Below are 16,971 nucleotides of genomic sequence, written 5' to 3' on the forward strand. Positions count from 1 at the left end.
AGGCTCATAGTGGTCCAGGAAAAAAGCTATGAAAGGTACAGTTTTCAGCTACAAATATCTGTATTGGTAGACCAAGTTCTACATCAGTAAATAAGGAGAAGCCTAAGACACTGAGATTTGCAGTAACATACACATTCTCTGTCATTGTGAAGTCTTTGTCTACAGTGAAAGTTACTTTTGATTCCTACCTCTCCCCATTTGAAATCTGACTTTATTATTTCTTTAGTTTCAGGTTTTTAAAGGATTTCTTTGCCTGCAAAAAAACCACATTTTTTGTTTGTTTGCTTGAATAAAGTTGTGTACTCTGTTTTGCTCTACTTAAAAGTGTTCTATGCTAAAGAGGTTGGAAGGAAATCACTCCAGCATTTTCAAGCTTACAAGGCCTGATTTATTTTCCACTGATAGGACATAAAAGTGCCTGTTTGAATTGTGTATGTGTATTTTGGAGGTATACTGTATTTGCTTTACTAATGAACACTGAAATCTGCAATTGTATATATGAGTTCCAATAGGCCCGCATATTAAACTGCTCATGTTTCCTGTTTAAAAAGCTCATATAAGGCTGAACCACTGAAATGTTTATCTTTTGCCATTGGATCTCTGCACTCCACAGAGTGACACACAAACAGGCTGAGCAGCTACTAATCAAACTCTTTAAAGCCGCCAAACTCACTTTTTGTCTGCATTATGAAACTAAGATTTGGTCAACTGAGGTCAAGTTGTGCACTTAACACAGCTTTCCATTATAGGCAGTGAACTCTATAACAGAGAGTAAACTCATATATAAACAGAGAACTTTTTCTGCTGCTGCTCAGGGCTGGGATTAAGTTGGATCACCTAGTCTTCTGCTTTTAATGAAATTCTCTCCCTTATATTTTCTTGTTTGGAAGACAGTCCAAAGTTATCTCATGCTAATTTAGTTAGGCAGTGCCCTCCAGGGATGTCACAGGCCTCCATGACCCCTCCAGAGAGACTCCGGGAAGGGATGAGGAGAATTAAACATTCCTGAGAAATTGCAAAGCAAGAGCCCCCAGAGATTTTGTAGAAAAACTAGCTCCAGACTATCTGCCAGAGACCCAAGTCACCTTTTCAGCACTTCCTTGACATCTCTCCACCAATTCCATCTGGCTTGACTCAGGGGGTCAACATGGGGACTGGGAAGAGGTGGCAGTGAGAAAGTGTGGAATTCAGGGGAGGTCTGATTTACGCTGTTTGTGTGGGATATGTTAGATAAATGGAAAGAGCAGTGCGAGAAAATAATAGATCTTATTTCACTCCAGAGCCTTTCCCCTGCGTTCCGGAGGGGCAGGGAAGAAGGATTGTTTTTCAGTGAAAGATACTGAATAAGGAGATTTAACAGTTCATTAGCAGTTGTATAATTTGATGCAAGCTTTGTGTCTTTGGACTTGTAAGGCAAATGTGTTAAAGATTTGTTTCTCAGAGCATAATCTTGCAAATACTTATTACTGCGGATTCATTTCAGTGGCATTACTCATATAGTAAGGCTTATGGGCATGCCCTTATTCCTTCTGGGATAAAGCTGTTTTAACTGTTGAAGCATCCTATTTTTTATTTTTTTAATGCACAGGAATGCTCCCATATCTCAGTCCTTTTTCATAAAGTTATGTTATAATGTTAAATCCTAGTGTTTTTTTTTGGGGGGGGGGAAATAGCTCCCTTGTATGAGTAAGTTTAGCAACAATAAGTGCTGTTCAGTGATTGCAGTCATATATGCTGTTTTTCCTGTGTGTCTATAAAACTTATTTTTAGGTTTTACTCACAAAATTTGTGATCAAATGGGGAAGCAGTTCTTAGCACTGTGTCCATATAAATGTGGAATGGGAGTGGGCAATAAAGGGTAATCAAAAAAAGCAAAGCAAAACATTATAGGTTTGTTCTATATGCGCACATTCTTAACTCTGAAATATATTTAAACTCTTAATCCATTTTTCTGCATTTTATTTATGCACACAAGGTTGAAGAAAATCCAAAAGCTACAGGGGGTGTATCTATTGGGGTCAACTAAAATGTCAAAAAAGCAGTGAGGAAGATTTTGAGTTTTCCAGTAGTCTTGTTCTGGCTGTTGAGCAAAACAACATCCAGCCTGAAGAAGCATACTACTTGTTTTACAGAATGGGTATCAAAGGAGTGATCCGACATAGTACTGAAAGTATCAACATTAAGTGAACACTAAATTGACATAGTTGTCATCCAAAGCCCTAAATTGTCGCTTTTCCTCCAAGGCAGAGAACAAAAGAGCCACACTGAAGGCTTTTTGCAGCTATACAAACCATACTCCTTGTGTCATTGTGAATAGTCTCTTCTCAGTATTGCGTTAACTGGCCAGTTACAGATACAGCTGGCAGTCATTTCTATGACTTAAGATCATACTAGAAAAGCCTTACACATCCTTAGACTTTTTGGGTGTGAACTTTTGGGTGTGAAGTGAGACTTCAATGTGCACACCAACTTTTAATTCCAGCATCTGAGTTTTCAAGGGAGGTATCACATTGCATTGTGTTACACACACACACACACATACACACACACACACACACACACACATATATATATATATATATATATATATATATATATATATATATATATATATATATATAATGTTGTCCTCCTTCAAAGTAGTTGAACTGGATTCATCCTTGAAGCACAGAGTATTGCCCTGTTGTTCCAGTTCCTAAGTTCTCAAAGGCAGGCCTCTGAAACACTCAAACATAAGGACACTGTTACAAAATAAATTTAAAAAGAGCATTAGAATCCACTGCATTTATAAACGGAAAGGAAAACTTGGATTGGTGTCTATCTGATGTACATTTGTCCAGACCTTAACATTTGCACACCATACATTCCAGATTAAAGGTGCCCCCTAACACGATACACTATATTTCACAGGCTCCCACTGCATAATAGCCATGTTGGAGCAATAATCCTATTATACTGCTCGTTGCGTAGCTGCTGTGTCCTCGACATCAGGCATGCCGTCAGGCCTCTTTAGTGGTGAGCCTTCAAAAGTTTGGATTGCAAGGGTTCATCTAGTTCAGCCCTCTATTTCATGTAGGATCTGAAATACAGGCTGTGTCCACCCTGTCCCTAACAGATGACCAACCTGGCTCCACATAAACACCTCCGGGGAAGCAGAGCCCATGATCTCCATTCTAAAGTTATTTGCAATCTCTGTGCTGTCCACATAGGAGCTCTACACGTGTGTGTGTGTGTGTGTGTGTGTGTGTGACTATGCAGACTTTGTTTTATATTTTCATCAATCAATTTTTCAATCCAGTTAACAGATTTCACAACGGAACGTATACATCCATTAATACGACCCTTTAAATTTGTATAGAAGCCCCAGTGAAATGAATGGACATTGTGCATTTATACACATAGACTTTGGGGGGGATGGACGACACCTATGTAGCAATTTGCATGCTTTATTATCTAAATAGCAGGAACCCTGACCTTAATTCATAGATTTAATTCTGTATTGTATGCGTGGGCGCGCTTATGGTCTCTCACCCATAAATCCTGCGTCTTTGAATAGAATTGCTCCCTGGATGGATAAAATATGTGGCTGTTCTGCAAGAAGTTATCTAAACGTCGGGAATGTGTATGTTGCTGGCAAGAAAATAAATGTAACTTTTATATTCACCGTCATCAAACCAAAATTATAAATAAATGCCAATGTATTTGAACCCTGCAGGCCCCTTTCACTCAACGTTTGGTTACTGTTGACCTGAATTTCAGCTTGAGACATAAAGTGAACAATACATTTTCTGCTTCTCTCCACATCCATATGCACTGTATTATTGTTTATTTGAAGCAGTTATATCCCACCTTCCCTACACAATTCAATCTCTAGTTGTCTTTTCAATGAACTCAGGACTTAATTGTGTTAAGGCCCAGGAACGCTTAGCTCCAACATCTATTTCTCTGCCAGTTCTCAACCCTGAAACATCTAGAAAAAGAATTGATGGGAACGTCTCCTGATCAGATGCAGAATGTTACCATCTTAGGAGAGTACACAACACATCACAGTGACAATATTGCCATCAAGTTCAACACATGTCGGAGTGGACAATTGCAAAAAAAAAAAAAGTGCAAGAGTCACACCTGACTTAAAAAGAAGACACTTTTAATCCCAAAATGAAGGGATTGGTAAAGAAAAGAAAGTTGAAAGGGAAAGTGCAGAGGGTTAAATCACTCCAGAAATCACAATAAAAGACGCTCAACTAGAATGCATACCACAGATCAGCACAGGAGCAGGACGGCAGAGAAACAAAGTGGTCGTGATCTCCTAGCTGCGCATGCCTTAGCTGTTATGTGTACCAGGCCAATGCCTTGAATTTACTCCTAATCAACATTCATTTAAAGTTCCTAGAGTGCCCATATACTGGTAAATGAGACTGAAAATCTGCTGCCGTGTTTTCTTTGTTTATTTTTCCTTGCTGACTAGCGTAATGTCTCCTGGTTCAAACTGAGATGATGGTCTCTTCGTGGAAAGAACACGATTAATCCTATTTTCTTCAAAAATTAGAGACGGAAATGCATAAGCATCTTCATCTGATGCCAAGAAGCCTTCCAGCCAGTTCTTGCAACAGGGTGATCAATACACCCAGTGTGATGAATAATTTAAGGAGATTAAGTTGTTATAGCAACAAACCAACACTTGACTTGAAAGTCTACTTGAGCTATTTGTAATGAAAACATGCCTTTGACTAGTGCTTTCCTAGCATTCATTCCTATGTCTGCCCAAACCTGACCACATTCTGGGTGCCACCCTTTCGTCTTGCAGTGATTAAGTTGACTGCATAGGGTGGCTGCTTCCTCCATCCCCCCATGGAACAAACATTTGTGCTTCATTTCTAAACCGAACAGAGCAAATTAATTCGTGAAGCCATAAAAAGCAGCTGATTAAAAGATTTGGGGGGGGGGGTAATGAGCCAGAAGGCAAAAACTTGGAAGCGTGCTTCATATTTTTACTAGGTATAAGAAGTTTTGTAGAGCTGATTCAGGAGGGAAGATTTTTAAAGGAAGAATATCCATTGATTCATTGTTATTTTATTATTATTTTTAAATCTAAGGGATGCGGGTGGCGCTGTGGTCTAAACCACTGAGCCTAGGGTTTGCCGATCGGAAGGTCAGCAGTTCGAATACTCGCGATGGGGTGAGCTCCCATTGTTTGGTCCCAGCTCCTGCCCACCTAGCAGTTTGAAATCATGTCAAAGTGCAAGTAGATAAATAGGTACCGCTCCAGTGGGAAGGTAAACGGCGTTTCCGTGCGCTGCTCTGGTTCGCCAGAAGCGGCTTAGCCATTCTGGCCACATGATCTGGAAGCTATCTGCGGACAAACGCCGGCTCCCTCAGCCTATAGAGCGAGATGAGCACCGCAACCCCAGAGTCATCCGCGACTGGACCTAACAGCCAGGGGTACCCTTACCTTTACCTTTAGGTTATTGACATGGTTATATTTTATAATACTTGGTGTTATTTCCCCCCACCCCCGTCTTCCCCCTGCTTACTAGTATGGTCTTTCCTGTGACAAAGACGCTGGGGCCTTCCTGTTGAGCAGAACTATCCTATGGAGATTGCGTTGAGGGAGGGAGAGAGATTATGCGGTGAAGGAACCATCACTACATCCTAAACCTGCTGAGTTTGTGTCTGCTAGAGCATGGGGTATATGACTTGCTACATTTTTTCTTCTCCTCACTGGCATTTTTAATTATTATTCCCTTCCCAATTGGGAACGCACCAGGGAACATTAAAGGTGTGTCAGCAGTAGTGGCACAGCTCTCCACAGGTGTGCTAGGGAATCCTCTGATGACAGGCCTCCCTCTCTGACTGTAGAGTGGTAGATATGCCACATTCTGTGGCCCCTCAGCCCCTCTCCAAGGGAGCATAGGGCTGCTCCCTAAGTCTTCATGCAGCAAGAAGGTATTTCTACTGATCCAAACCAGCCTTTATTTTATCTACAAGCAGCAGGGTTCTTGCTGCAGAGTTCCTCGTAAAGGATTACAAGAGAAAGCATATTGAACATCTTTATTTCAAGTGAGATGTTAGTGCATGTACTTGACTTATTATGCATTTCCTATTACGTTTTCTTGTTCTGTTTGTCAATTCAATTAAAACAATGTGTATAAATAAATGAAAACCAACAAACACGAGGGGACAGATAGGAAAATACATTAGGCAGACCAGAAGATTGCCAGGCTTCCCTGAATGGATTCCCCTCAGATTCCCCTGGATTCCCCTCAATAATGGATTCCCCTCAGAAAAGCACTACAACAGAGAAGATCATCTCATGCATTCCTACTACCAACCATACATGTGTGGGGAGCATGGAGCAGGCCTTTCCAACTGGCCTCAATGTCAACTAGGATTAGTCCCTTTGGTGTCATGGCCCCTAGTCACTTAGAGATTTAAACAATTCAGGGCTTTTGCCAGTAGACCACACCCTAGGGAAACAGGTCTTACCATGACCATATAGTGGCACCTTGTGCCAAAACACTGAAGAAGAATTTTCACCACCACTCCTACCTTACGGCACATAAGGCTTATTCATATAATAACAGGATAGGAAATTGTGCTTTTCCCCAGGGAGCAAATCTGGGGCCTTTCCACCTGACCAACTTGGCACATGTGGCTCCATTCCCCCGTCAGAGGATGAGGTATGTAATATCATGGTTCTGTTGCCGCAAGGACCATAGCTTTTTCTTGAGAAGCAGGGTCCAATTCCAAATCCATTCACTCCCACTTAAAGTATTATAAATTCATCTGCAAGCAAGTCTCCTCCATCCCCTTCAGAGATTGAAGGCTTGGTACTTCTCCCCAAGCACCCACAACCAGAGGCTCCCATCTTCCCCTTATGACCCCTTAAGGCAACCTAGGGGTGTTTTTAGATTATCTTTTCTTCTCCGTCAATGAAGTGAGGGAGTTTTTGTGAGGAGATGTGCAACAGATATTAATAATAGATAAAGATGGCTCTGGACTTTAAAAAAAACTTTTAAAAAAGGAAAAGACAAAGGGTGATATATTAAAAGGCTTGTTTAAACTTCTGTTGTTGACGTGATTTCCCAACGAGCAGCTTTTCTGTTTCATTTTGCCCGTGGCAAATACCTAAAGATCAGTAATAAAGCCTTATACAAATACCTTCATACTTTGCAAGAACAGCATTTTGACACTCGCTGATACAAGGAAAAGGACAACACTACATTAATGTTTGACAACACAGTAAGAGCATTGTGTATTCACCTGCAATGAATGACGAAAGAAATTGGACGAATTAAAACAGAAAGGTTCTCAGAGTTTATATTTAAAAGCTTATCTAGATCGCAGTGATTATGTTCCCAAGCACTGTCTTCCGTTGCCCCATGATTTCTCCTGAGGTCTTGTAAAACAGTTGGACCAAAAGAAACATAGATATTAATTTTATTATTATACACCCCAAGCACCCCAGTATGCCAAGAGAGACCACTGCTTTTCCTTCTAGTGTCTCTGGCTAGTGAATAATGATGTAATTAGTATAAACTAAATAAATAATCGCCATTTGCAAGTGCAAGGATTGCTACTATTGTTGCCATTTGTCCTGAGAAAATACAGTTGTCGTGCAGAAAGAGGTTCCATGTTAGCGTCGCATGGTAGAATTACATGTCTTGGGAGGCTTGCCTAAAGATGAAAAGGTTTTAGCAGGTGCAGAAAACAACACACTGACAGTACTTGCCTAATGTTAATAGTCAGGGAGTTTCAGAGAAACTGTGCTCTTGCATTGAAGGATCAGTCTTACCAGATTTGCAAACAGTCTGGTATTTGGAAGCAAAAGGACACAGCTGCCCATGGGCTCTGTGCTCCCTGTAGTAGACTGAAACCTCTCATATTATCACTGTACTATTGGGGAGAAATGAACAGATTCCATTTGTTCACACTCCTGCCTCTACCTGCTCCATCATACATACCTAAACATGATCAGTGTTGTGAATGACTCCTGCTCTCCAACTGTAATTGTTGATGCCACACCATGGGCTAGTGTCCACATGTGAGTGTTTATTGGCTGTGAATTCGCTTTGTTCTCAATTCAAATTAGACCGCCGTAGTCCACAGCCACACATATTGGAATTTGTATATGAGGAGCAACTTGGGTCTTTCCCATTCATACCAGTAGGCATTTCCTTTTGTGTTTTCCCTTCCTTACAATTTGTTAATTTTGTTGTGCCTATTGTGTACCAAGAGCGTATGAGAACAGATAGCTCTTTGCACACCTTGGCTTTCCTTTTCTTTTTTTTAATTACCTGCCCCAGGAAATGTGCAAAAACACACCATCGGGTATTGTAAATTCTCGGCACATATTTAATGTGGTTTGTGTGTACATTGTTCTGGTTCCAAATGTATTCTTCTAGTGTAATTTTTCAATAGAAACCTGTTTCATTTTGTGTTTTTATTTTAGTTCCTATTGCTAATTGGACTTACGAAATATTAAAATAAGTGCGTACGTATTCTTAACACTCTGCTTAGATTTTCTAGAATGTTCAACTTCAGAAGTTAACTAAATTATAGGTGGTCATTTCATGGTATTCAATTTGAGATCTCATTACCTCCTAAAAACAAAAAGTAGTACGTGTAGAAAATTCATCCATTTTAAGTTAAAGATTTCTGACCACTTTCAGGTTTTGATTTGGGTTTTTTTTTTTTTTTTGGTTTTCAGACAAATAGCACCATCACAAAGGCGTCATACAACAATGCAGGGATCTTGCTACCATGAACATTTGGGTGTTTAGTTAAACTAAGCCTTGATTAACAAGCATTGTGCTAATGGATGACTGCACAGTTAATAAGTGTTTTCAGCTGGGGTGCTGGATTAGTGAGTCATATCTATAGTTGCTTCAGATATGTGTGTGTGCATGGGCGTAGCCAAGGGGGGGCAGGTCTCCCCCTAAATCAAGTAAATACATAAAAAATACTTAACTAACTGACCAATTGCATTACAGATAGCTCAGTTCTGCCCCCCTCACATTGATCCTGCCCCGCCCAAAATAAATCCTGGTTACACCCACATGTGTGTGTGTACGCATGTCATGCACATATAAGAGAAATGTGCAGAAATTGTATGGTTTGACTAGAATAATCCTATGCAAGGTTTTATTTCACTTCCTTCATTAACCCAGGTGTGAACAATATAGAGAGCAAGCTATTTCTGAAGGGTGTTGGCCTGCATGAATATTCACTTGACACTCAACATCAAAACATTTGAACTGCCAAACTTCCTGCAATGTCGACACAGTATCCATGGCATAGCATCCTCTTCTGTACTGCTATTCTAGGTCAACAATGAATACTCACCCTAACTTCAACCCGCCCCTAGTTATTTATTTAAAAAGCAAGGCTTAGGATCTCGTCGTAAGCTCAGAAATATTCCATGCCACGATCACTAGAGGGATTTTATTATTTGTAAAAAAAAAAAAAATGCTGACAACCCATGTACAGTAGTTATACAGAATGTTAAGTGCAGGTCAAAGTATTCTGAAAGTACGCAGGCATGCTACTATCAGGGCTTTTTTTCAGCTGGAACTTGCCAGAACTCAGTTCCGGCACCTCTCTGGTGGGCGCCAACAAGGGAGGCATTCATGATGAGTTCCAGCACCTATTTTTCTAGAAAAATAGCACTGGCTAGTATGTATTCTTGCACTGCAGTCAGTATCACTTTTAGCATTGCTGGGAGCCCCTAGAGGAAAACTAAATTGATTCATGTAAGAAAAACAAATGTGGTTATGGATTTTGCTCAGCCCTTCGTACAAGAGAACTCCTGGGAAGACTACAAACTTGGAACTAACCCAGAAATGCAAGCCATTAACAAAACAATTTAATTATGAAATAATAATAATAATAATAATAATAATAATAATAATAATAATAATTATACCACTGAGTTTTATCGTCACAAATTTGCACTAGCGTTGCCAGCATCTGGTAATGAGACGCGATAAGAAAAAGTAGTTTTTGTTAGAATTGACATCTAAGTAAACGTCTGCCACCCTATATGAATCTTTCTGCTGAGAAATTGAAGAAAACTTTGTCTCTTCCTTCACCTCTGCAAAAAATGTTCAAATATGTGACCTCGCGATGGTTAAAAGATAGCCAAAGTCAGGCAGTGATTTTATCGCAGATTGAGGCCTAGCCATGTCACGGGTCAGGGAGTTCAGCATGTGAACAGGAAGGTGAGAACTGCTGAACTTTTACCTCAGTTGTGCAGCCCCATCAGAGAATAAATGGACCAAATCATTGTACAGCTGTATAAAGAGGTGAACGGCTGAATACCTATTGCACAGAGGCCTTTGTTTTCTGCACATGATCTGGCATCATGATAGGATGCACTAGGCTGCAGCTTTGTAGCAATTACTAAGCCATTATCACACAAGAACACAGGATCGTTTATCTTCTAATTCAGAATGTCACCTGTTCTTCATTTGCAAGTCAATAACCGTTAATTATGCTCAGTGGAACTTTAAACAAAGATTTTCCCCTCTGTTAAAATCAGTAAGCCATTTAGTAAGGGCAAAATAAATCTAGAACTGCCGTATTTTATTATTTTGACTGTTTTTATCCTGAAGCCAGTACAATAAAACTCTATAAATTGGTACATCAGGAACTTCATATACTTTGTGGTGGGAGAGAACCAGTTCCTGGGATTTTGACTGTTATGAAAGTGTTCAGTACAGATTTCTATTTGGCTGCATAATATTTATTGATGAGATATTTATTGAATGATTAAACAGATTGAGCAATCGGTGTATCCTATCAACCTACCCTTTATTGAGTCTCTTTGACAGTCTCCAGAACAAGAGACTGTTTTTGTTAAACAGTTGTTGCTTTTTTTACAGAAGAAAAAAATACAAGCGTACACACATCCTACAGTAGTGTTTGCTAAAAACAAATGATTTCTCAAAAAAGTTTCTAATCTTCTACTAATTATTTCACATGTTTTCACAATGTAGGATGTTTTATTTTTATTTTAAAAAAATGAGTACGGCAAAGCAAGCAAAAACCTGTATGTATTTTTAATTAAATAACTCTACTTCTTTAAAGAAGCAGGGAAAAGGTGCTTTAAAGAAACAGCAAAAACAAAGCAGAATTATGTGGTGTTGTGAACACCATACAAGTAATATAATGTATTTGTCATGTTGCAATCCTGTACCCATTGACATACACTAATGTCCCTTGAAAATTTCATTTTGCAGAATTAAGAACAACTTAGGTTTTTTAAATGAATTTTGTAGAATTAAAGATGTGAATGATATAAAAGGTTGCCATTCATCTGAACCATAAACACAATATCTGCAGTCCGATGAGATCCCATGAACACACCCTTTCTGTTTTCTTTTACAAGCAGGAAAATACTCTGTGTGTGCAATGCTGAATCCCTGTGCACATGCAGAATAATACTCTGCATAGAAGGGATTGAAGAAAATAGAGAGCTACTGTGTGCCATGGGTTTTGCATTTGAACTCTAAATTGATTTGAATTAATGGGACATAATTTTGAAGCAGTTTCGTAGAATTGGAATCCCGGTCTCTACCCTTTCATCCGGGAACTGCTCTGCTGTCAGCACATATGACAGAAATGGAATGGAATGGTTACACATTGACAATGCAATCTGTAGTAGGTTTGGTTTAAATTGTATGTTTAGATACTAAAGATTAACCTTTTGATTTAAAACATTCAATAGCAGTGGTACCAAGCTGCACAAAACAGCTGAATAGCGACTAGATAAAAGTTCTGCTTCTGATCATGCTCTAAATTTATAAAATTGCACTAAGATCTTTTGAGTTGTGCACGTCACTGAAATGAATCTTCATCTTTGCATTTCAGAAACAAAATGTCTTATGGCTTTGCTGGCAGTAGCGACATCATGCATTTCCATAGCAGCTGGGATTTTTGCAGCAGTGTGTTAGAAGGTCTGGTCTTAGAAACATTGCTGCATCTGAAATTGATCAGTCTACTAATTCTCACAGTGCACAGTAGGCTGATCAAGAAAGCTGGCATAGTCCAATGGATACAGTGCCTTTCATTTTGACCTTATTCGCCCTTGTTGTGCCTCTGTGAAGCAAAGATCTGTATGTAAGTCGTGAATTTTGATTTCCTGAGTTAAAAAAGACACCATAAGAGTTAGGACACACCTTCAATGAAGGATTTAATCAGGTAGTTAGACTGGAATGCCTGGAGTTTCTTATTAAAGAAACTCTTTTTTGACTCCCAAAAGGCTGATGTATCACAACTGAGAAAGCGGAATAGAAATAATGAGGTATCTTTCATAAGTTTACTCAACGATTTCTTGAGCCTCATTTGCTTCACGCTGCAACTATTCCAGGTACAGAACTGTAGCATACTAGTGGAACTTTTGGCTACATGTTTTAGCTGTAAAAACAAAACAAAACATCATGCAAGCACACTACTTCTGTGAGAATGCTTTCATTCTCCTCTATGTATTGCTGACAGAGGAGTGGGGGAAATCTGAACTTTTCAGGTGCTATTTACTAAAAGAAACTGAGCTGTCCCAGAGCTTATATTAATCTGATTTGCAGAGTATCCCCTGGCATCTGGGGAGCTAGTAAAGTTGTTTTCTTTAAATGTGATGTGAAGAGGTCAATGCAAATAGCATTGTGGATTACCCTATGAGATAGCAATCCCTTTAAACCATATGGGGAGAGTTTGAATTATGGTGTTTGCATGCAGATTATTTATTAAACAAGGGTTGAGCCTTACAGGTAGCTCCCTGTTTCTTTCACTAAGGGATTAGAGTATTTCAGTCATTTTGGATTGACTTACAGTGGTAAGTTTTTCACCAGATATCATTTCAGGGTAGCGGTGTGGTCTAGCTGATTGAGTACTAGGCTGGGAGTCAGAAACCCCAAGTTCTATTCTTGGCTCAGCTGCTGACCCTGTGCAGGATGTTGAAGACATTTGTTGCTCCTGATTTCTCTTGCTTGCCTTTCATCTGCCTTTACTATTTAGCCCTGAAAGCTCTGCACAGCCACCAGACTCAAGTTATGCAACTTTGCCACTTATTAAAATCAGTGAAAGAGGATATGTGTTCGTAATTCATTCCAAAACTCTTTGTTTATTTAGAAGAGGAAAATTTATGTGGGTATTTGCATTTTGCCTTTTACAAAAACGTCTTCACTATTTTGTTTTCTTTTTGTTTAGCTAGCTGTGTTAATGCAGGTCAAATAACTACTACACCTTAAGCAGCTAAATTTACATGTATACATTTTTTAACTTCACATAAGTTTCAGACATGTATTTGGTCGAAGAAAATGTAGTATTCTACATACAACAAATAATAAAATAAGGCATAAGCCCAGTGCTTCATTTTCTTCATTTATTCCAGTTGTGGAATCTGGATTTTGCAAAAGCAAGGGTGTCACATGACTTTTTTTATTTAAAAAAAAATGACTTTTTGCCAATGTAATTTACTGAGTGAAGTTTCTTGTAAGCTCTCAAAACGTGTCAAGATTACAGGCTACCACCTCCTGGAAAATATCTGAAATACAAGTTGAACTGAGTTACGGGCTGCAATCTCAGTTATAACCCATAGTGCGAAAAATGTGCCTTCAAATAGAATCCCCTCATCCCTGTGATGTCCAGTGGCTGGTTTAAATTGACCCTAAGGTGTTAAGAGGAGTGGTAGCCAACCAACTAATAAATATGCTGGGAGGCGAGACCATTTGGCAGGACAATAGAAGTGTGCTGGGGTGAAGAATTTCTGCTGCCCAGCAGTGAGAAACTTCACACCCATCTATTCTGGTTTCTAAGATCTTTAGGAGGCATTTTCTCAGTCCATTTGTCCATGGGCAAATGGTGGCTTTGTCCCAGGGACATTCCTGCCTGTTTCACTCATGACTTGGACATTTTTGCCAAGTCCAGTATGAGGAGGAATGGCACTGTTGGGAACACGTATTCCCGAATGCTTGTACCTCTGGTTGCGAACGGGATCCATTCTGGAGCCCCGTTTGCAACATGAGCAGCATGCAACCTGAAGCGCCGCATCTGCGCATGTGCGCGATGCAATTCGGCGTTTCTGTGCCTGCGCAAAGTGTGATTCAGCACTTCTGTGCATGCGCAAACCGCCGAACCTGCAAGTAACCCATTCCTGTTCATAACCTGTGACGAACACAACATGCAGCGTTCGTATCTAGAGGTATGACAGTATATACGCTTGAACGACATTTGTGTGTTAAAAAAAAAGATAAGAACAGCTTTATACGACTGCTCATTTTAACCCAGACATTTTCAGAGGAATTAAATAAGGAGGGGTTAAAAAGGCGTTTCAGTAATGGGAGATGTATAGTCGTGCAATGGGATGGGGCAAGGTTTTTATAAAGTATATTGGGATCCTCTGATGGGGCACTTCTGGTGGTTCCACATACCCCTGAGGTTCAGTTGGCCTTCACTACAAACCAAGTCTTTACTGCGGCAGGCCTTACCTGTGGAACTCCCTACCACTAGATGCTTGGTGGAAACCATTCCTCCCTTCTTCAAGATGTCTTCTAAAAATTATACTGTTTTGACAAATTTTCTGTTTTGACAAATCAGTATTTATGGAGGTTTTGTTGGTGTTTTTAATTATGTTTTCTGGATACTTTAATTTATTTTATTGTCATAAGTTGTATACTCCCATGATTCTTGTGGTTGTGGGGGGGGGGGTTATAAATGCATAAATCAATAAATTATCTTCCATAGAGCAGTGAGAAGTTATAACCAATTGTAACCAATATTATATTATTTCTTCCTTTAATGTAATTAAAATAATTTGCCACAGTGGTACTGCTTTTCCTTGAAGTGCTGCTCTGCTAACTGAAAATGCTTTGCGTTGTTTTAGGTGGTAATGCAATATAACAGATGAACTAAATTAGGATGTACTTATCTTTCTTCAGGCTATGTGGCTAATGCTGCAAATGGATGAGCCAGAGGACTTTGTAATAGCTACTGGGGAGGTCCACAGTGTCCGCGAATTTGTGGAGAAGGCATTCCAGCACATTGGGAAAACGATTGTGTAAGTAGGAACACACAACAGCAATAATTTTGGTTGACCATTTCTCGCTCACATCCTTTTATTTGGCTATTTGTACCTCTGTGGTGTAGTAGTTCTGTTCATGTACCGTGCTCTCTTATTATGTCCTGAAGCCTTTCAATATTACCCTTTCCCCCCATTCAGTCTAATTTGAAGATATGTTGACAACTCATATCCAAAACGAAAAAAATGGCCAAATTTTCTCTGTTCTATCTCTACCTAAAATTATGCTATCAAGCACTAAAAAAAAATGGTTGGTTTTCACTTGATGGTGGAGGGGAAGGTAACAATATTCAAATGTCCACATTAAGAATCGCCATTCCAAGCCAAAGAACAAATCAAAACTCTTGTGGCAGGTCTCTTTAAAAGACAGAAGTTTTGCATTCATTAGATGAATCTGGCCCCTGGTCTCCCATATATGATTAATCCCAAACGTTAAAATCCAGCCTAACAAAGGGAGTCTTGTGTACATCCAGGAAAGACTCATGTTTTGACTAAGGCAAGGGAGTTTTCACAGTTGTGGGACAACAACCAAGTGTGCCATTCTCATATTTGGTATTGCAGTTTTGTGCACAGATACTGCAATCTAGAGCGGGTTTTCCTAAACTTGGGTCTCCAGCTGCTTTTGAACTACAATTCCCATCATCCCTGACCACTGGTCCTGCTAGCTAGCTGTAGTCCAACAACAGCTACATATACTGCATTGTTGTGACAGTAGGTGGGTGGATGACTCAAGAAAGAGAATCAATTTTCCTCATTTGCTCTGAACCTGCTGTCAGTTTTGGGGTTTGCTTTTCACAGAATCCAAAAGACAAGTAAATTTCCATTCCAAAAGCAAATGGGCGCTGGAGCAGGAACTGAGGCAGCAACTTCTAGAGATGAGCAATTGAACAAGCACTTACAGAGCTCACGAGGGAGTTGTGAACTTGGCAAAGGTCCAGAGCAGACAAAGAGACTTATATTCTCACTGCCAAGCATCACTGCCAGCACCTCTGAGTCATGTGCTGGGTCATTGTTTGCAACTGCATCTTCTCCCTCTTCCTTTCCTCCCAAGCATAATCCTGGTGATAGAACCTTATGACATCCAGATTGGTACTCTTGCAGAGACTCTGAGCTTCCTATCAGGATGCTATGGGGAGGGTTTATCAGGTGAGGGGGGCAGGCTAGACATCCATGATATGAGGCATTTCAGTCTGCCTTGGGACTATTGCAGGTTTCTCTAGGTCAGGGGTCAGCAAACTTTTTCAACAGGGTGCCAGTCCACTGTCCCTCAGACCTTGTGGGGGGCCGGACTATATTTTTTGGGGGAAATGAAAGAATTCCTATGCCCCACAAATAACCCAGAGAAGGTGGGATATGGGTCAGGTGTTAAGCTCTGTATATGCTGTATAACGAACATAGAGCCCAAAGATGTTGTTCAACTCCAACTCTATCAGCCCAGTTATCATGGCCAGTAGACACCGATGATGGGAGCTGTATTCCTGGTGTATGTGAATGTTATGTACATAATATGAGTATTGCATGGGACAACAAATGAGTTATGTGTGTATAAATAGGAGAGTGTGAAAGGTAAGGGGGAATAGACATAGAGAAAGTGCACACACAAAATGTCCTTACCCATATATTTCCACTCGTCTGTTCTCCATCACTGGTTTGAAACTTCTGAGACCATGTGTCGCTTTAATTTCATTGTATTAATTTGCAAAGCTACCCCTAGCGTTGGCATTTAATCCACATCAAAATCAGCGGTGTATCTACCACATAGCTGTCAACTTTCCCTTTTTTTGCGGGAAATTCCCTTATTCCAGCGCCGTTTCCCATTGCAAAAAAAGGGAAAGTTGACAGCTATGGCCGTTTCCCAATCCAGAAAAAAAAGAAGAAGGTTGACAGCTCTGATC

At 40.0% G+C, this 16,971-nt stretch overlaps 1 protein-coding gene across 1 annotated transcript in view; it reads left to right on the forward strand.

Moving 5' to 3' along the window:
• Positions 1-16,971, forward strand: part of GMDS (GDP-mannose 4,6-dehydratase) — a 255,966-nt gene that overhangs the window by 168,141 nt on the left and 70,854 nt on the right. Inside the window, exon 8 of the mRNA XM_033154463.1 lies at positions 14,937-15,055. Within this exon, the coding sequence (XP_033010354.1) occupies positions 14,937-15,055 (119 nt within the window). The remainder of the gene's footprint in view (positions 1-14,936; positions 15,056-16,971) is intronic.

The sequence above is a fragment of the Lacerta agilis genome, chromosome 7 (genome assembly GCF_009819535.1).
Source record: "Lacerta agilis isolate rLacAgi1 chromosome 7, rLacAgi1.pri, whole genome shotgun sequence".
NCBI classification, from domain to species: domain Eukaryota; kingdom Metazoa; phylum Chordata; class Lepidosauria; order Squamata; family Lacertidae; genus Lacerta; species Lacerta agilis.